The sequence below is a fragment of the Buteo buteo genome, chromosome 19 (genome assembly GCF_964188355.1).
Source record: "Buteo buteo chromosome 19, bButBut1.hap1.1, whole genome shotgun sequence".
In the NCBI taxonomy this organism is placed as follows: Eukaryota; Metazoa; Chordata; class Aves; order Accipitriformes; family Accipitridae; genus Buteo; species Buteo buteo.
In genome coordinates, this window is record NC_134189.1 from 10206297 (window position 1) to 10227730 (window position 21434).

A 21434-nucleotide genomic window follows, 5' to 3' on the forward strand; every position below is an offset into this window, starting at 1 on the left:
ACTGTGCAGAGAAGACTCAGGCTAAGACACAGCCACAAACTAAATAAAACACATTTTTCTTTTCCCTGTCACAATGGTGAAAACTAATTTTAAAAGAATGCGTTCATTATAAGCCTGACAAAGAGCTTGTTGGGCGTCTTCCTAATTATTTCAATAGCCTTGGGTGGGGTCTTGGACATTTTGGTTACCTTTTTCTGCCAATGGGGTCAGCTGCTTCCTCTGTGGTGATGTGTGTGCATGTCGGAGAGAGAGACAGCATTGGGAAGCCATAGGCACATACGTCTTCTCTGCCTCTCCTGGAATTCAGTAATGCCTCAGCAGACTATTTAGCAAGCCACAGGGAACCGCAGAGGGTAGACACTTGTGGATATTATAATTAGGAGTAAACTGATGAGAGCATTTGGACAAAGAGGGAGGCAGAGGAAACAACCACAGGTAAACTGCTCAAAGCCACAAACTTGGCATACAGCACTTGGCTCCCAACTCTCCTCTGCTCCTGCCATTCCCCTACCCCAGGGGCTGATACCAGGAGGAAGCAAGACACTGGGTCACTCTAAGAGGAGACTGTGGGACAAGGAGGTAGAGAGAGGTAAGGACAACAGGGAGAGCAACCATAGCTGCTGGAGAGAATGTAAATCCTCCCTGCTTTGTGGCTGCTAGTGGGTCAACGCACTGGGAGAAGCAGTCTCTGCTTCAGCATCTGAATGTCCTATCTCCTTTCTGGCAGTCAAACACCAAACATAAAGTTCCTCCCCATTCAGCTATCCATAAAGACCTAACAGCTCTGTTGCAAGTATTGTTCTGTGATTAAAATGGGACTCCTGAAATATGTATGGGCTCCTCGCCTGAGAGGGTGTTTCAGGACCAAGCCCTAGTTTACTGGGAGAAAATTAGAATAACGTCAGAGCTATTATCTCCCTGGGACACATGCTTGAACCCATTTATCTGCTAAGTTTCTTTCTGCTTTCCAACTAAAGACAGCAGGACATGCACATCCCCAGAGGGAGGGGGTGGAAGGAATAAAAGAGGTTATTGTCACAGAGGCAGTAACCTGCAAAATCTGCAAAGCTGCCTTCATCTTTTCCCTTTGCTGTCCAATGTTTCAGAAACTTAGCTCAGCTGTTGGTGTTTTCCATTAGGCTTACTGTCAAAATAAAAATAATAAAGGAAGATAGTGGCTGAAAGAAAAAGAGAGAGAGAGGGAGAAGAGAAGGGATCAACCATCTTTATCTCATAATTTCAAAAAGGATTATGTTAAATTCCTTTTTTTTCTGCTTCACCAGTTTGCTAACATTTACATTTAATCTCACTTTGATACTTAACAACATTTGCTTCAGCATAATCTGTCTCCTTCCCTTATTCTCCCATTTTGACTAAAATGTGGCATAACCATTAGATCCAGCTCTTAAAGGTACAGGGTCACATTTTGCATTTCCCTCAGTTATGCTGGCAGCAGCCAGCATTATGTGAGGAGACAGAGGGACTTTTACAAGGGAAACGTACATAATTTTGAAATATTTCACTTATCTGGTCCAGCTGTTTTTGTTTAATGATCAAGAAGTTATACAGGTCACAAAAGGAGGTTATCTAAAAATGACCTTAATAGTGATACAGACTCTACATTCAGAGATTAATGGGGCATAGAAGTGGTATCAAGGGAACTGTGTCTGGACATTTTTTCCTACTCTTTTTGCAAGTGCTGTTTGGTGCCTAAACAACCTGCTAGCACACACTATGCACAACACTGTTGTTATCACTGTAGTTGTGCCTCCCCGTTTTCAGATAAAATTTGCCACGCGTGCTTTCCAGGCTGGTGAGGCCAAGCAGTTCCCAGCTGCACCAGCCTGACCAGCAAAACATCCAGGAAGACAGACCAGTTAGGAGTCCAGAGTTGTAACGAGGCTGCAGGAGCGAATGAAGACGTGCTGGCCGGAGCAGGGGAGCCTGTCCTCATCCCCCAACGGGGAGCACAGGCTTCCCCTGGTGTCTAGGCGGGATGGGGATGTTCATGGCCCAATAAATCCCTTGATAAATCAGCTCCTGTAGTAATCAGTGGAAACACCAGGCTGTGAAAGTCCAGTATCCTGAGGCTATAAAGCTCCTGAGTCATGATGTGACTAAATCCTCAGAATGTTGTGCTGAGATGGATTTTCTGGTTTTTGGGTTTTTTTCTTTTCTCATCTCCAGCCATGCTCTGCAGTTTGGCTCAAACCTTTTCTTCTATGGCATAACTGCATATGCATCTCAGGATGTTACCTCTTCCACGTTCCTTCTCCTGTGCTCTCTTCTCACTTTTACTGTCTGCCCTGGAGCACTGCACCAGTGGGGTTATTCCTTATCTCCCATTACACCTCTGCGTGCTCTCCTGACCGCCTTATTTCTGCATAAGAGCACTCTAAGAGCTTCCCAGCCTCTGCTGCATCAGTCAATCCCACCATGCCAGTACTGTTGCATAGCTGTCTTACTGTGGGCTCCTACAAGTGGGGACCTAGTACAAACAGTGCGCCACTGGTTTTGCCCAGCTCCCATCATACCTTCCTCTGACTCTGTTGATGGCACCAAGCCTCTGCAGCCTTTAGGCCAGATGAGTTTGTCTTTCCTGCACTCTGGATAGCGATACCGATGCACTCTCTTGATGCTGAGCTCTTCCAGGCAGATCCACATTATGAGAGACATAAATTCTGCTTCGCTAAACCTAATATCTGAAGCCTGGTTTAAAGACAGGATGTCACAGCCATGTGAACACAGAGGTATGAAAGAGAGACAGACAGATAGGCAACTTGTTTTGCATTAGGCATTTGCACGTTTCTCCGACAAGGATATTCATAAAACCTGTATCTGTAGATAAAAAACTACCATTGCTTTCTGTGGAGCCTGACATAATGATTTGGCTCAAAGAGAAGCCAAACTGGAAGCATTTCTTCAACTGTTTGCATAATCCTTTTGAGCTTTGTGAGCTAAACTAAAAGAAGTACTAAATCCAAGCCATTCTTGGTTTGAATTTTAGTACCCAAACCTCACTTGATAAGGTTTATTAAGCCTAGTTCTGCTTATCATATCTCCTGTTACAGAGGCACAATTAATGCCGAGTGGAAACCAAGCTTCCTGCTCTGCAAAGGTTTTTCCATTGTCAGAAATGTTCTGTGTTAAGATAAATCCAACACCTTTCAAAAAAAGAGAGAGGTTTGACTTCGCTCCTCTTCTTTTGTTAAAGTGGTTTCACTTTGTATAAGTAATTATTCATTAAGGAGAAGAGTAAGGAAGGCATTAACTAGGGTTATAACATTCTCATGGGATGTCTAGGAGCCAAGTTGGGATCCCTGACTCAGTTAATATTGGTTTGCTTGAAGGAAATGGAGTGTTTACGATGGAGGAGCCTGAAGAACTCTCTCCTCATGTAGTCAATAAACAGATAAGGCTCTTGTCTCAGATGTGGGAGCTGTAAGGACTTGAATCCAAGTTTTCCATACCTTGTAGCAATGCACTGTAAGATTTCACTCATCCACTGAGGACTGGGGGCTCTCTCAAGTTTGACCAACAGTTCCCTCTAGAGCTTAGGAATGATTCCTCCCAGAATTGGGATACACATTTTCCCATACCTTGGAAAATTCCAGTTTCATTTGACTGATGTTTTCCAAGAAGAAACATACTCATCATACAGTTCCCTACCACCTCTAGATTACCTGAATCTCATTGATTTTACTGTTTAGAAAATGAGACAATACTTTCTCCCTCTTTTCTGCAGTATGGCTATCCTTATGTGTAAACACTTCTCTTGTTTTAGTCACAGGTGACGTACAAGAAATGGGATCGGTGTGGCCTTCATTACAGTTTTTGCTGTTGTGTACTACAGAAACAGTTGGGAACCACGGTAATGGTTCAAGTTCCACTGAACTAAAGCAACTTAGCAGTAGGGAATTGTTCAGCTTACAGATATGAGCTAGGTGTCTCTCAGTATGGCCAGTACCATTAGTTCACTGAAGGTTTGGCGTAAGTCTGGAGCTAATTACTCTGTTCTCTTGGTCTCTTGGCACTTGATAGCACAGCCCAGGATGCAAGGAGCAGCTGATACAGCTTCTGACAAATGACAAGTGCAAATATCAAAGAGGTAAGGTCTCTGCAGTGCAAGCAATTCTGTACTACCATGCTTTGCAGGTATGAGAGACAGCTTTCCCTCTTGCTGAGGGAGCTGCTCTCAGCAGTACGCTCTCTCCCTCCATATGCACACACACACACATGCATACACACTCACATGTATAGTTCTTCAAGGAAAAAAAGGAGGTGAGAATTTGCTGTTTTTTCCATTACATTTGCTTTCAAGCTTTTGTGCCAAGCTAAGGAAGGAAGAAAGTGAGAGTACGTCAGAGAGAAACTAGCCCACACCCTTCTCAGCAATGAGAAAGGTAATTTGGTTGTGTTGTCACGCGTGCACTGTGCCGTACAATCGAGAAATCTTGGCAGATAATAAGAACACTATGCTATTAATTTTGGTGGTTTGTGGGTGCTAGGCACAAGAGAGGCAGCCTGTTCTGGAAGGGATCAGAGAAACGTAGCAGGCAGCAGCACCACGAGCTAGATTTTCCCCTGAGGCAACATGTCTGACACAATTGGCAGCTCATTCCTCCTGCCCTTGGATGTGAGCTGCTTCTGAATGCCTCCCTTGTGCTAGGGCTGGTACTGAGCTAAATGTAGGCTTGGTGCCAATGATTACAATTCCCATTAGCTGGAATATACATTAACTTCAGAGGTTGTGGACCTCTCCAGCAAGGGAATAGCTTGCTGTATGCATCCATTATTTTTCTGGAGGAGAAGGAGCTCTGTTATGTGCCTATTATTCACTCACACACTCTGCTTGTTTGGCTTTTGGTGGTTTTTTTTTTTTAGGAAACTGGCACTACTGAAAACAGTTTTATAATGGCCTTGGGCCAGTTTCATCACCACACTGTAGCATTTTAGGTTGTCAAAGGAGCGTGGCACTGGGCGGCTGCAGCCCGCTGGGGATGAGGATGTACCCCAGAAGCGGGCAGCTCCTCGAGCCTGGCAGGATGGCTGGAAGTTTACGTCTACCTCTGCCCCACCATGTTTGTACACATAAGGCGAGAGGACGCCCTGTGAGACTGAGCAGAGAGGGAGGGATCACAGCTGGGAAGAAAGTCTCTTGAAAGCTGCAACGGTTTAAGGCAGCTGCGAGAGCTCTTTTGAACCCAGGGCATTACCTGTGGTTTACACTCACCTTCTATCCTTGAACGAATCTGCCATCCTGGACAGATTTTTGCTATAAGCATGAGGTGTTAAATCAATGAGCTGTCCCTCCTCCTGAAGCCTAAGATACAGTCTAGGGCTTTAAGATGCTCTTCACTTTACAGCTGTTTATCAAGAAAAAACCTGGTTCACAAGTGGGAAAAGTGTGTCTTGAACAATCATCCAACACTTCATGTGTTCATCCAACACTTCATTGCTACTTTAGTCAGTGCAGCCGAGGAGATTTAATTGGTTCTGACCTCCTTTTCCTCTCCAACCTGTGTGTTATTTTCTGTGCTGTCAGTAAAACTGTGCATCTCAGCTCTTATCATTATGATCAAGTTGCTGTTTCACAAAAGGGAGCTGAGGAAAGGCCTGGAGAAGTGAGGAGCTAGTGTCTGCTGCTGCTTTTGTGTGTCCTCACAACCCTCCCACCACTGAAACAGGTGTCTTGATTTTTAACTTGGAGGAGCTGGTCATTTTTTGGCCCCTTAAGGCTGCTAAAAAAATATGTGTGCTAAATACCTCTGTCAGGTCATTCGGGAATGAATCGGGATGTGACCTGTTTGAATAAAGTAAAGTGAAAATCCCTTTCTCTCTTCCTTCGTCTTTATGACTCACTACAGTCAAAGGCACAGCATATTGTATTGATTGGACACCTAAAGCACCCCAGGGCCTCAGCAGAGGTGAAGGCTCATGTGTGCTTCGTATGGCACAGACAGTCTCTGGCCAAAAGATTTTACAGTCTAAAGAGATAAACAAATGAGGAGCAAGGGCAGCATTGTCTTCCCTTTCCTGCACATAAGGATGAAGGCAGAGAAAAGTCAATGGTTCGCTCAAAGTTTGCCTTTTGCCTGAAGCCTACACTACACAGAGAAAGAAACAGAAAGGACCCTGAATTCCTCTTGAAGACTTTTGCCATAAAGTTATTCTCATATTTGAAAACTTTGCTGCTTCAGCAAATAATTAATTGCTTCTCTGAAGATCTGACAGCCAACATACTGGAAGCATGGAAGAGTAACTCTTGCATCTGTGAAGATCTGCACATTCTCGGTGGATCTGAGGTGTCAGGCACAAGTCAGGCCTCCCATTTTTTGAGGATGTTTTGACTACCTGCATCGATCCCACCTGCAAACTGGTTTAAGGAGCTTATTTAGGCAACTAGAAACTAGCAAGATTTTACTTTGTAGCAGAAATGCAATTGCTTTGTGATTTCTCAATGTAAAAAACCTTGATGGGGCAGGGAATGCTCATGTTGCAGAGGGGAATGTTCTGTCTACAGACTAGGATATCTTAAGGTTCAGACTTTGCTTTGCAGGTCACCTGTTGCATCTCTCATTGCTTTGCCCACATGGCTGCTCAAGGAGAAAGGAAGAGCTGGACCGCTTTACTGCTTCCATCTGGAGGCAATGGGCTGAGTCATCCTCTCATCTCACTCGTGTTTGAAATCACCCACATGCCCCTGAAGAGCCCCACCAGTGCTACACTGGAGTAAACCAGTGGGAGTGTCAGTGTGTTAACCAGCCGAAGCAGTAGGTGGAAGAAGTTTTCAGAGCAGGAGCAACTGGAATCTGACTTTCACATTGCGCTTCCCATTGACTCAAGTTTTATCTCAGGCCTTTTACAAAAGAGCCCAGGTCTGTTCAGTTCCTGTGCCTTCATGCTGATGCCATAACCTCGTCTGCATCTGGCAATCATTCTTAATCCCGCCCCTCTTCTGTCATCGTCTTCGTACGATCCAGCCTCATCCCACTCCCATTTGACTCTTTACGTAATGCCACTGCACTACACCTCTCTACTAACACTATCACCACATAATCCATCTTTACTGTGTCTCTAATCTCTTATTTATAGTTATTAGCCAGAGCTTTTGCCTCTTTCTTAACCCCAGGACAATTTCCTTCCACAATTTCAACAGATTGATGACTCTAGGGTTATACTCTAAACTAAAAGATAGAATCTGTAGAAAGCTTTGGTCTGGCTGTTCTTGGTAATGACTTGCGGTAATGAGCTTACGTTTATCATTCGGTGTTTCTTTCTGCTTCAGAGATGGCATCAGTTATTCTTGGTTTTGTATTGTCAAGCTCTGGTTTTGTTTTGTTTTGGATTTAATGTTTCATGGCTATATTTACTGAAGAGACTATTTTTTCTGCTGTTCTGAGGATTTAGTCATAAAACTCCCCCTGTGAATGTTCACTGCTGTCATTATTGACTTTCTAGGCTGAAAGGCAGGAAATTCTCTGCATAGCTGACCTTCCTTTATGATATTAGCAGTGATTTGTGACAGAAAATTCTTGTCTGCTTCACTTCAGACCTTGTCCTACAGTAGCACTACTAACAGCATTTTATGTTGCTTAACTGCAAGTCATAGCCTTGGTGTTTGCATTGGCTTTGTGCCACTGGAGCTTACATTGGCAGCCAACAGGTTGCAAAAAAGCAGAAGTGATGGAATCTTTGAAAAGTTTCATTTTCCAAAAGGGTTATGCTGCATTAACCAGCAAGGACTACATGCTTATAAGCTGATATAAATCAACACAGATTCTCTAACATAGGTGTAGCTCTAGTGATTTACATCAGCAACTGCCCTAGCAGCCACAAGGAAAATTAACAATCTGTATTTTATAAGGTGCAGCAAGAGAAAGAAGTCAGACTCCCATCAGTGACTTTCCATGCCAGCTTCTGCTGACTACTATATCTCCATGCTCCTTCCTCTGTGGGTTGGTGTGAGTAGCACCACCTTGACTGATGCTTGAGGAACTGAACAAAAAACCGGCTTGCACATTGTCTTGAAAATCTTTGGGGAAAAAAGTGGCATCCTTAATTTTTATGTAGTGCAACACACATTTGACCAAAGCAGCTTACTAGCACATCACTTTTATGAAGTCTTGATTTAGGAGGGACCCTGGCTCTGCATTGCTGGGCTTAGCTGTGAGCATGCTTAACTTTGCTCCAAACTGTATTCACAGCCCCAGTTTCAGTATCTAGGCTATCTGTACAGTGCCTGGGGAGAAGCCTGATGTCTGAGAATGATTCACATAATCCAGGCTGAAACACAGAGACTATCTAAGCTAGTCAAGAGGAAATACCAAGGAGAAAGGGGCATATTAAATTTTGTGTCTATTTGGAGCTTAAAGCTAGTGGGAGTTATTTGTCTCTGCTCAGGTTTTCATTGTAAACATGAATCCTTTCCTGATTTTTTTATATCTAAACCAGGAGAGGGATCTCTTCTTAGTTAATCAGTTAGTGTACTTGATTAGGATCCAAGAACTTGGATTCAAATGCCTCTTCTTCCTGAGACAACTTGAACTTCCATTTTTATATGAGTCTGGTGAATAATGAAATATCAGTGGAATGTATCCTGCTTCCAAATAAAAAAGATGGGTAGGTAGTAAGATCTGCATCTCATGTGTGAGTGCTGTGCTCACGGCGAAAGAGTCATCCTCGCGTTCCTTCTCTCTGCTACAAGGAGTATTTAATTACCTCCGACATATAGTAACAGATTCAGCAATGGAGTTGAAAAGCTCTGTCCCAGAAGATCCTGTAATTCAGGTCTTAGAGTCATCTCCTATGGTATGTATTCACATCTCCTTAGGCAGAGAAAGGATCTGAGCCAGGACACCTTATAAAGCAGGCAACTTCTCAAACAATCAAGTCACAGACTAAAATATGTGCCCCATCTGCTTCCTGAGTATGTGGAAAAAACCTGAAATGTGCGACATGGGACTTGAGAAGGGACATCTGCAGTCATATATTTTTGTAAATATTAAGGCAAGTCTCAATATTTTGTTTGAAAGATGAAATAGGATGTGAGCAGCTCAATGTTTTCAAGGTAGATACAGGCATTTAAGGAGCCTCACAGGGAAGCTTAGGCACACAAGGAATTCAGATATCTGCAAAGATGCATGGGCAGAATTTAAATTTTGGTTATTTAAGTGTAGATCTGTAAAGTATCAGCTCAGCATCTAAGTGCTCTTGTGAATGTGAGCCCAGGCAGCTCGATCAAGGTGGCAAGGGAGCTCTGGGGCAGAAGGACAACTAAAAGATGCCTCAAAGTCCCTTCCAAGTTACAAGTCCATTGCACTGTATGGCGATGTTTATCCCGGCTGCTGTTGCTTTGAGGCTTGGTGAGATTCTGCCATCCAAACTGTTGCTGCAGCCCTCAGAAGCTGCAACCTCAGCTGAGGGGCCAGCAAGAGTCATCATGGATAATGAGGTTCAAACGCTAGTAGTCCAGTTTCAGTAGAACTTCTTTTCTTCTTCTGGGAGCTTGTGTAGAGATGTTTTTCTTTTTTTTCTCTTTGTGCTCCTAGTTATGAGGGTACTTCTTTGCCTCTTGTGGAAGGTACTTTCTCATTTTTGTTGATGGCACTGGTGCTGTGCGAGCTGCTGCAGTGCCAGATTTGGGCAGAGGAATGGATCAGCTCTTGGTTTCTGGCCCCAGCTCTAGCATCGATTCATTCAGTGAGTGAGTCATTTTGCGTGTATGTCTCCATTTATCCATCTCTATGGTGGGAAGGAGACCAACGTCTGTGTCATGCATCAATATTGTTCCACTGTGCTGGCATACTGGCAGGCAGATGCCGCATGGAGCAGGGCAGGGCTCTAGCTGCAGAGCAGAGTTTCTGGTTCAGAGGAACTTCCTCCCCACACACGCTCTGTTTTCAAATTGAACCAGGGCAAATCTAAAAAATATCCGTCTGTTTGACAGAAGATTTGCAACCACAGCAACGGAGGTGCCAGGGCAGACTGGAACCCCGCCTTGGGCTTGACAGAAAGTCATCAAAGCCAAAGCTGAACTGACGTCATAAGCTGGTATTCTCCAGTGAAAAAGACCTTATTTTTCTTGGAAGACCCACAGGCTGCTGATCTTGGAGCACCCATTGCCTTGTTTCCCCTTCTATTCTCTGTTTAGATTATATGTTATCTCACCCAGTGGGTTACTGAAGAGGACATAGAGGTACCTCACCTGAAGCACTGGTCGCTCCAGAGCATCCCCCGGGGAATACAGGGTTTCTATACTCCCAGCCTGCTGAAGTTGTCTTTTCGCCATGACAGCGTCTATGATGGGATGGAAGGACATCTGTGGAGTACCACTGCCAGCTCTCTGCTCTCACTGTGCATGGGCTGTAAAAGGCAGGTGGCAGCTTCCCTGTTCGGTCTTCACTCACTCCTTTCCTCCCTGCCCTGTTTCCAGGTTTCTTAAAAAGACTAAACAGACACTCACTGACAGCATCAGGATGGAGGAATCAAGTGGAAAAGCTGCTCCCTTGGTATGTAGTCATATCGCTGAGAGTTGCATAAATGTCCATTTTCACCTCAAACAGCCTGTCAGAGGCAGCAGTTGGTCACACTTTTCTTGTGCCTGAAAGGTCTTGCAGATACTGGGAACACCGGAGGACTTGCAGCTCCAACATGTAAATTTATGAGAATTGGCAAAACATAAATATTCACCTTAACATAACTGTGACAGTGTCTCACCTGACACTGATTTAAGACCTGAATATTGACCTGCCAGCAGACCAGCTCTCAGCATCCCAGCTTCAGCAGCATGGTACCCTCTCCTACCAGACACATCTTCAGGATGAATTCACCATAAAACTCCTCTGCTTGATACTTCCAAAGCCATCTAGGAGCATTTAATATTTATAAATAGTGAGGATTTCTACCCTGCTTCAGCATTCATTATAGTTGCAGTAATTCAAACCTCCAGCATAGGCAGAAACTGCCTTGAGCTGAAACCAAGCAACTATCTAATAAAATATAGTCATGAGATGAATAGAAGCTGTACAGTTGAAGTGCCCTGAGCATGCTTGAAAGATTTATTTCCTGGCTTCGTCTGAGGGCTTTTTAATAGGGAGGATATGACTTTCTATGTATATACTTCCACATGGGAGAGAAAAAGATCTTAAATTTTAAGGGGGAAAAGGGGCATTTACACTTCTTGAGGAGATGCCACAGGGAAAGCATTCTTTATTTTACATGGACCTGTTATATTTACAGCTACATTTCCTGTAAGAGAACAGATGTGGGTACATCATTCACAGTCTTAAAGTAAAATTTGCCCTACAGTTGTGGTACCTAGAGAGAGGCAGTCAAAGCTGGAACGTCTGCAGACTGTACTGTGGGGATTTGAAACACGGATGAGGAGAGTTTGTACTTGAGTTCAGATGAGGAAAAGGCTGCTAGAGAGGATTCTGTAGCCAGACTCAGATTAAGGAAAAGTAAATAAATAAATTAATTTAAAAAAAAAAATCACATAAAATGTAGCTTCAGAGCAACATCTCCAGGGTCTGAAAAAGGAGAGATCAGTAATCATTTCATACTTTCATATCCCTTTGACCCGTATCCAGTCTTACGCATCTCTTCTGTCTCTCTCAGCTGCTGCTCCTCTGTTGCTCCTAGGGTGCTTGCTCCAGAGGCTGGAGGTGGAGGGGAAAATTAGGGAAGGAAATTCCTGGGATTGTTCTCCTCTCCTTTTCTAGGCTGGATGTATTAAGCAGTGACAATGAACGAGCAGAGGAAGTGTCCCATTCCTGGCAGCCAGGAGGCAGAGCCATCCTGCAGGGATCTTTCTGCAAAATAGTTCCGATTCTGGTTTAGAGGGGGACGAAGCCTGTCTGGCCTCCTTCATCCTCTCTTATCGGCTGCTGTTTCCTTAGATGTAAACAATGAAATAATACAGCACCTCAGAAGAGTTTCCACCCCCCTTCCCCAAATACCACTGAAAATGTGTTCCTCTCTTATCCCACAGGATTTTAAGTTTTCTTGTAATTTTCTTTAATTTCTCAAGCCTGCAATGTGCATCCTAAGTGCTGCTTCTCCCTTGTCTACCTGACTTTGAAACATCTTGTTCACAGACCCTGCTGACGTTAAGACCATTGCGCCAGCATAGCTAGGCTGATGCAGTTAATGAAGCCATCTATACCCACTGTGTTTGCTTGCTAGAGGGCTTTTACTAAGGTGGTTTACTAAATTAAAGTGTACTTCCTCAAGCCCTCCCTTCTGGTTGAAGTCTTTCCAGTAGGAGTTATACCACAATGTTTTTTCCTCAGCAGTTGACAGATTATTATCCCCTCACTATGGTGCAACTTGCACCTTCCTGATGCAAATCATCATGATGCACATCATCTCAGAATTGGCCATGCTGATGACTGGATCCACGTCCTCCAGACAGCAACTCATGCTGTCCTAAGTGACTTATCTGAGCTAAGTAGGAATAATCATCCTCTTGTGGCATCTCCCTTTCTCTGTCCCCCTCTCTAGGGAACATAAAACTACTTTATTCCAGCTCCATAATTTCCGGACAGATACATGAGTGAGCCCACTCCTAGCTTTAACCTTGCATTCAGACCCATCCCTAATACATCACGGTAACAAGAAGAGTATATAGCAAGAGACTTAGTTAGCCACCCTCTGCTTGAATTATACCTTTCGTCATCCCCTTGGCATGTAAAATACTGTCTTACGTTCATGTGCTGTTCATGTGGGAGTAACCTGAGGCAATCTGAGCGTAGGAAAATCTGTACATGTAGGAAAAGAAGTGGAGTCGCCTTAAGCAAGACAACCTTATTTGACCCTCCTCCTGCCTTTACAGCTGGTGTTACTTGAAGCTGGGACAGAGAAGAATGAGGGGACTGAGACCAATGCCAGATGTTGGCATGCGGCACACAGGAGCTGAACAGGTTTTCTCCATGCCTTCCTGCCAGTGCCCATTAATACTGAGCCACACTGTCCTCTGTCATTCCAGCTCTTGGCCCTTTCCCTTAATTCTTCTATTTATACTTTCTGAGCTGGAGTCTCCTTTCTTATGTGCCAGTTTTACGCCAGTGTAAATTCGTGGATTTGTTCCTGGCTTACACTCACCTATAAAAGAAGAGTATTAGATTCATCACTTCTAGGCACCAAATGGAGTATCCCCTATCCCTCGATTTTGCTAAATACTCCTTGTGTTCCTATTTTTCATCGGTCTCTTCCAACACACAGCAACCTGCTGTTATTCCAGTGCTGTATTCCCACAAAGCACCCCCTGATGCTGCTGCTGAAGCTGTGCCAGGGACACTACATACCTGCAGCTTCCCCCATGCTGGGTCGCTCTGGGATAAACACTCCCAGTGTGGTCTTCCCTGGGGCCAGTGTCAGCAAGGAGACGTCTATCGGTAGCCTTTTTGTCCAGCATCACCTCTCCACGTTCAGCCTGGCTATTGTAGATTGTCCTTAGGATTGCTTAGTGTTCCCTGTAGTAGTGTTGAAGAGAGCCAGTCAAGGATTTGGACCTTCCTGCTCTCTGCACTGGGCATACGGAGGAAAAGGCCAGGATTTGTCTTGCAGACTGAAGTCTAAGCGCGGCATTATATGTTCTTAATAAAGGAGTGATTATACGAATCACAGTAGCAAAATGCTCTCGCAGAGCACATGCCCCACTCCCTCGCTTCAGCATCCAAGGGCAGCCGTACATCATCCCAGAGGAGGCTTTCACCTTAGACACGGGTTAGTGTATAGCCCACTGTGTTACAGAGGAGTAGCTGCAGAGCTAGGATTCAAGAGTGTCCTTTAATGAAGTTACTTGTGGCTGTTTATTGGACAAAAATAAATTCCAACTGGCCCATATAACAAATGAAACTCAACTACAAAAATGTAATGATATTTATTCACACAGCTGCCAGCAAACTCACATGCACCATGAGTCATTCCAGATGTGGATAAAAACAAAGTCTGTCTGTGAAAGTAAGTTTCCTGATCCCGAGGAGACTTGGTTTGGGAGAGGAGCTGCACACTGACTTCAGCTGTACTCAGAAGAACAGACAGGTTCTCCTTCAAAGGGGGAGGGGGAAAGGAAAAGCCATTTATTTATTCCTGAAAAGAAACGAGGTAGGAAATTGAAAAGCTAATATTCAGCTAGACATTTTAAAGAGAAGGATGCTTTGGAAGACTTTGCTGCTGCTGCTGTTCTATTACAGTGCTCATGCCACTGTGACCCACAGATGGAGCAGAGGTAAGATTTAAACATGAAAAATTATTTAAGAGAAAATGAGTTTGTAGACTTGGTCTGAAATTATGTTCCATTATACATATACGTACATATATATACAATTTTTCCCTCCCAACTCTGGAATTCTTTTTCTCCATTAAACAGGAGGTCAGCTAAATAATTATATAGACAAATAGAAAAATACACAGGCATAAATGCATAAAGGTAAATTTAGATATTTATTCTATTATAATACAAATATAGATATAAAAAAATATCCCAAGAAACAAAACTACATTATTTTCTCACTTTTCCTTTCTCTCTCCTTCTCCTTTTTCTCTTGCATTAACAAAAATTACAGATCATGAAACCTTAAAGCAAAATCCTTTGCAGTCACAGGTGGCATAATCTTCTGCTCCAGCAGGCAGATACCTGGTAATAATAAACACAACAATGCCTGGCTTGTGTAAGGTGCCTGGGAATGCCCACCACCCTACCCTGACAGACTGGCACATACAACACAGAGAAAGCTACCTGCAGCGTTGTCAGGATTCAGCTGCCAATATGACGATGTATAGTTGTGACATTATTCAAGTGTGTGACAGTAACATATGAAATGGTTTGGGACTATTGGGCTGCACAGGAGATGCTTGCTTAAAAGCTAGTGATGATGTCCTTTCCCTTTTTTCGTTTCATTCTCTCCTCTGGTATTTGGCACATGTTCGGTAGCTGCTGGAAGTGGAGAAAGGAAACACCTCCCAAAAGATTTCTTTGGTTCTGATGTTGAAATTCACAGATACTTAAAGGAACAGGAGTCTGTTAAAAAATTAAGCATTCAGATGCCCCTCTCCCCACCCCAGTCTCCCTTGTCTTCCTCATTATAGCTAGTTCCTTTGTAGTCTGCTGTTTGGGTTTGGTTTCGATTTTTAGGGGAGGCAATGGCTGAATAAGGCAATGAAGAGCTATGCAGTTCTGCTAAGGCTGGACGAATGCTTAATTGTTCCTTACAGTTAGTGGGGGCTCACTGACAGGGCATTGACCTGGGACTCAGAATGGCAGGTTCTTTCCCCAGCTTTTCCATCAGCCTCTTGGATGATGCTGGATGAGTCATTATAACTGCATGTACCTTACTTTTCTCTTACTGTATAACAGAAGTAATGACATGAATTGTCATGTAATTTAATTCTGTAGATAAGAGTTTGTCCTTCTAGGGATGGCACATAAAAAGGTGAGGAAACCAGAACTAGATCTGTATATACGAAAAAAACCAACCCTACCTTTTGGAAGAATGAGGTCAGCTCACCTATGAAATGAAAAAAAGGCAAAGCGGGTTCATTTCCATGGAATAATCACTATGCAATTTAAGGATGTTCTTCACTTTTGCAGACACACTTATTTTAATTAAACAATAACAACACAACTCTAAAAGAAATCCATGCAACTATTAAAGTCCAATTTTAATCACCATGAATATTTAAAGGAAAACATCAGAACTCTATTGTATCTTGGGAAAGCAGATTGTTTTCAAGCTGGAAGCTCTAGAGCTTCTTTTTGGAGACTTCAGAGGGAAGGGAAGATTCATTCCCTGTTGTGATAAGGAGTTCAGTTCTCACAAATATTGTGTACAGCCATCTGCTGACGAGGAAACCAGATTTCTTCTCCACAGCTGCTGGGACTGTTCAGCTCCAAATATGTTTTAGAGGCATGACTCCTTCAACAACAGGTAGTTCAGGGAACCTCCACTCCCCTAAGCTATCTATGTGTCAGCTCAACCAATCTCATCCCAATCTACAGTATCTAGAGGGCCAAAGCACTGTCCTAATTTTTAATTGCTTAGAAATCTCAGAGAAAATTTGAGCACCGAGGCACGACACACCCTTCTGCACACTCAGAGCTCTTCCCTCCCTCCAGAAACAACAGACTCTTGTCTGGGTTAAACCTCAGACATTTAAGTCTTATCCAACTCCTGATCTGAGTTTTGCAATGGAAAAGCAAAGACAGATCAGCATCTGGTCTGATGGAAATGAAAGACAGATCTGCATATCATCTCCATGTTGACTAGTAGTCCAGAGTGTTTACAAAACAGTAGGACAAAGGGTCTTGCTTTAATTACCAACAGTTGTTGCTTGCAATAGAAATGAACAGTCAATATTGAATAAAACAAGGTCTAGCCTTTACTGTTTTTTCACTGGGGGCACCCAGGCAGCCTTGGATGCCCAGTCCTTGTAACCAAGTATTTAAGCTTTGGCTCAAGAAATAAGTCAGACGTGAGGAAAGACTTGTGCTGACTGGTGAGTGGGAACTCCAGACTGCCACCTCCCTTTTCCCTTTGCTTTTACGAGCATCAATGAATGGAAAAAAAAGTATTTCTGGAAGGAAAACTGAGCGCTTTTTTTTTGTTTTTTTTTTACTCCCTCAAACATTTGTGTTAAAAATCTCACACACTTCTCAGCCTGCCTATATCCAGCTGTGGACATTGGTCCAGAAGTTACATGCAAAGCTTGGTCCCTAGGACGGACATGTTCAGAATAATAAAGAAAAGATCCTGAGTGGTGATGAAATAATTTGCTTGTCATCACCTCAGGTTTCCTTGAGCCTCTTGGGGGCTTAGCTGTATGGTATTACTCTCTCAGATTTTGTGAAGCACCTGTCTAGGAAGAAAAGGTAATGTTAGGTCTCTACTGAGTGATATTCCCTATGCGATGGTAGAGGTGTGGTGATATTAATTTCGGAAGGTCTCAAATAAGAATTCCAGATCTTAAGAGATGTTTTTGCTGGAGAAACCAAGGAACAAATCCTGTTCTTTGACATCAAAAATAAACAAAAAACCCCATGCAGCTGTTGTAACAGGAGACAGTGTCACTGCTTGCCACCCAGCTGCTTTTATCAAACTGCTCTGATGAGTACCAATACATTGGAAAGCAGAAGTTAGCTCCAGACCTGCATTATAAGAATTGCCCATTCCCTGAGGAGAAACCCTAAGGGAATCCTTATTAGCAAGTTTCATCTCAGCTGGCTGTAGTTTATTTGCTCTAAGGGCTTCCTGATTCAAATAAATGGCACACAAACAGTAGCATGCTTGCTGCGTGGTTGCTCAGGGAGTGAAGATGCAGTACAATTTCTTGTGGCTGTGGCTTCTTGGACAGTGGGGAAGCAGCTGCAATGGGAAGTTCACCCTTCAGTGGAGGCTGGAAAAGGAGATGTTGAAAGACACAAAATGAGAAGGTAAAACTCTTTTCACCCATCAGCGAGAAAAGGATGTATGAGCTATATTAGCACCACTGAGGTTTCATGCTTTTGGGGAATGGCTGTGCTGTGCCTTCCAGACCTCAAAAGCAGTACTGCAGTTACAGCCAGATCTATCTGGTCCACATGCATTATTTTGTACCATCTTTAGTGCTCGGTGAAAGTCAAATGGTTGTTCCATAACATCAGGGAAACAGTTTGTTCTCCTTAGAGGCTTACTGCAGAAGGAATTACTCGGGAGAACAGAAGGCCCATCCTCCTTGATTTCCCCACAACAGCGCAAGCTTTTCGTATTTGCTCTAGCGTTGTGGCAACTGAGTTTGTGAGTTTGATGGAGCAGCTGCTACATGAGCAACTTCTGCAGGCTGCTTCTGCTCGTGGGTTTAGCTACAGCAGGCTGGCAGCTCTCCGGTGCCAGGAGAGGGAATCCAGCCTGTCCTTTTATAAGGAAGCAAAGTTTAACATATTCTATACTCTGTGATCATTTGCTACATACCAGGTTGCTGGTGATCTTGGTGCGTGGGCAAAGGATGAGTGCCTTGGAGATTAGGGCATGCACGGCACCCCCCCACGTTTGGACCTTATTTGCCTCTCTTCCCCCCATCTCATATTGCCCCCTTACAGCCAGGCACTCCAGTCTCGAGCAGCTTCTGGGATTCCACCACCGACAGTAACACTTGTTTGATATTTTCGACGTGGACAGCACAAGTAAAGGGAATGTGACCTGAACACAGCATGTAATTACAACACAAATGGTCAAACACATATATGCCCAGCGGGCCTTGAGTATACCAGGTTATGGTCTTGGTTTATTTAGGACATGCTGGGGTTTCAAAAGGTCTGGTCCAAGGGTAAAAAGAAATTACACCAGCTGGACTGGATACAAGAACTTTTTAAAATGCAACATCTATTTAATTTCCTTTAATTTCCATGAAGCCATTGTTATCCAATTCTTAAAATATTTCGTGCATATAAACCAATGAAAGATATGAAATGTTATGAAACAGAGCCAACTCTGCCTAAGCCTGGCTGTGTAAAGAATGTTTCTTCTTATGGAGAAAATGTAATATTTCCCTTTTCTTTGGCTCCCATGTGATCACTTGGAAAATTGCCTCAACTGCCCCAACTTCCCTGCTTGTTGGACCCATTCCAATGACCTCACTGGAGCTGCAAAAGGCTTGATTGAGCTGCTGCAGAGGTTTTTTCCCACCTACCCTGAGTCTGTTCCATAAGTCTGTGCCAGTTCCCAGGAATGTGTGTTTGTAGGCTGGACTGTCCTGGTCTGGGGCTTTATTTGCCTGATGCAAATTAGTACTGCACCAAGTACCGCAACTGTACCTGTAAAGAGAGGGAGGCACTGCCTGAAGGGCAGTCTGGGATTGAAATTCAGAGGAATTAGCTTTGCAGCTGGATGACCTGAAGACGACAATTTATATATCTATGCTTTTACTTCCTGAATTCCTTTGCAGAGCTGTATAAGAGATGAGTATAAATCTATGTCAGAGACCTAAAATAGATCCATAAAACCCAAATTGTCCGACACTGTAAGTAGTAGGAAGGAGGCATTAGAAGAATATTTTCTGCCCTTTAAAAAATTAGAAGAAAGCAAGGACAAAAATATGTTTTCAAGCAGGTCTGGAAAATATTTGAGAATTAATGAACCAAGGAGGCAACTAGGACATCTGCATGGCACAATGGTGTGTAGAGCAGAGAACACAGACCCAGGGCTGAGGCAAGCTGCCTGCCTTGCACATCACAGGAGACTGCAGGGACTGTAGCTGGTGTCCCAGCAGGGTGACAGCTACGTGTATGGCATGTGCCCAAGGGAACGAGCTCTGCCTTTCAACAGGGATCAAGTGGTTGGACCCGGTGCCGCAGTGATATGGCCGTACTGCTTCTGGCTCTGACATCTCTGCCCTGTGCTTTGCTGTGCCGTGCAGACGTGGCCATCCCTTTCCTCGTGGCAGATCCCTTGGGCACCAGCTGTGGTGGGAGTCTCAAACTGTTAAACAAAGCGCTACTGCAGGAAGACCAGGGAGAGGACTGAAGAAGGCGCTGAAAAGGGATTAGTTATTAGTACCTGGGAAAGCTGGTTGGTGTTGTGAAAGGTAGCTAGAATATAACAGTCTCTGAATGGATTGAACCTGTGTAGGATAAATAGCCAATAAGGTAGGGCTGCAACTGTAATCAAAATCCTTTCTAGCATGTCCTGATTCCCCAAATGCTCCTTTAGGGGCAAACTTAATTAATTAAACCTTCATGGAGTTTGATCCCTGAATCAGAATTCACAGTGGATACCTGAAACTGAAAGACATACAAAGGATGCTTAAAAATATCAAAGTTTATAATCTCTTCTAGGGCAGTGATGCTAAACTGTGATGAGATCAGAGGGAGGATAGATTATAGAAGCTTCCACATCTTAGTTTAGATCGCAGATGGATATTGTACTCTATAAAAGCAGTCATGCTGTTAGCAAGGAAGGATCTAAGTGATTCTGAGGCTCTTTTCACCACAAGAAGCAGCCAAAAAATGGCTAAATCTTAAAGCTCATACAGTCATAAACCAGTTGACAGAATAAAGGTTAAAAAGAGAAAGGAGCTAGACAATTTTGAGGAAATCTTGGTAAGCAACAAGAGGAAGACACATGAGGTAAAACTGTTTTCTCTTTGGTATGTGCTAGTGAGAACTATGAGCTGAAAGTGGGACCGGTAGAATGTTCTCAGTGATCCCAGTACTGAGGAATGGCAAGTCAATAAAGCATTTGCTGCCACTTTGGTTGTTTTTTTAGGATTCCTGCATGCTGTAGTGTCCCATCTATTTGCCTCAGTCCCAGGTATAGAGCTGTCATGGGAATCCAGATCAGTTTGCACAAGGGTCCTCATGTCCCAACCAAAGTCCAGCTCAGAAGCACCTCCTGCCATTCAAATCCCTCCTTACACTTTCACATGGAAATAGCTCCCTTCACCTTACCTTTAACAACCACCTCACTGCTCTTACTGCATGCTGTTAAGCCAATGTTCCCTTCCATAGGTGAAGCAGCTCTGTTACAAATTAAATAACATGTACTCATGCAAAGACTGTAGAGCACTCTGTGAGTTCCCTCCTGATTATCTTATACTCGACTGCTGAGCCCAGAGACCCCTCTGGTACCTGGTTATGGGAACACATAGAGTAAAAAAAAATCTTTCCTTCTGCAAAGAACTTTCCGTGTAATTAAGGAGAGGAAAAGTTAGCATCCTTTTTCATTGTGAGGCAGGGAATAATTAGATCACTTGCCCCAGATCTCTTCAGGATGACTGCGTGCATGTAGTCCTGTATGTTGTTAATAGTGGTGATTTTTTTCTAATTCTGTTTCCGAAGCATAAAGTGCTTTTCTTGTTTTCTTGGGGTAGATCATGCCAGATTCAGCAGGAGCGTAATGACTTCACAGGCGGAAAGAAATCCTGTCACAAGCACTGAACAGTACAATGTCATTTGAAAGGAAAGTCAGCAGGTCTTAATGAACATCATCAGGCTGCAGAGGCTCTGATTACTCAAATAGTGACAGGCAAGATGTAAATTGCTGAGGTAAAGCACTGAGCGGTGGAGCAATTAACTTTGCACGCAGTGCCTGTGCTCGGGTTCAGGGCAGGGCAGGACCCACAGGGCTGGCCCAGGGTGCTGGAGACCAACACGGGTGCTTGCCCATGTGCACAGCCTGCAAGCATCTCGAACCGGGGCTCTGCAAAGCCACGCGCTCTCCTTCTGCATGCCTGTTGGTCTTCTGAAGGGACCTGAGTCCATCCAAGGTGCAGAGAAGCATCTCTGGGCACGTGGAACCAGCTGCAGCAAAACAGGGAGCTGTGCAAGTGCCTTGGTTTAAGTGGGCAAACCGGTCTGCTCTTCGCTTTAACGTTAGAAGCACTGAAATGTGCAAACCAGTACCACTGGAGACAAGGAGGGTTTTGCCGCTCTCCGGAGTGAGGTCGCAGTCTCAATC

The 21434-nt window shown here is 43.9% G+C and overlaps 1 protein-coding gene across 1 annotated transcript in view; it reads left to right on the top strand.

Annotated features, from left to right (window-relative positions):
- Positions 1-13935: 13935 nt before the first annotated feature.
- The window catches only part of FAM180A (family with sequence similarity 180 member A), a 30539-nt gene continuing 23040 nt past the window's right edge, over positions 13936-21434 (top strand). The window contains exon 1 of the mRNA XM_075050872.1: positions 13936-14233. Within this exon, the coding sequence (XP_074906973.1) occupies positions 14158-14233 (76 nt within the window). The 5' untranslated portion in view covers positions 13936-14157. The remainder of the gene's footprint in view (positions 14234-21434) is intronic.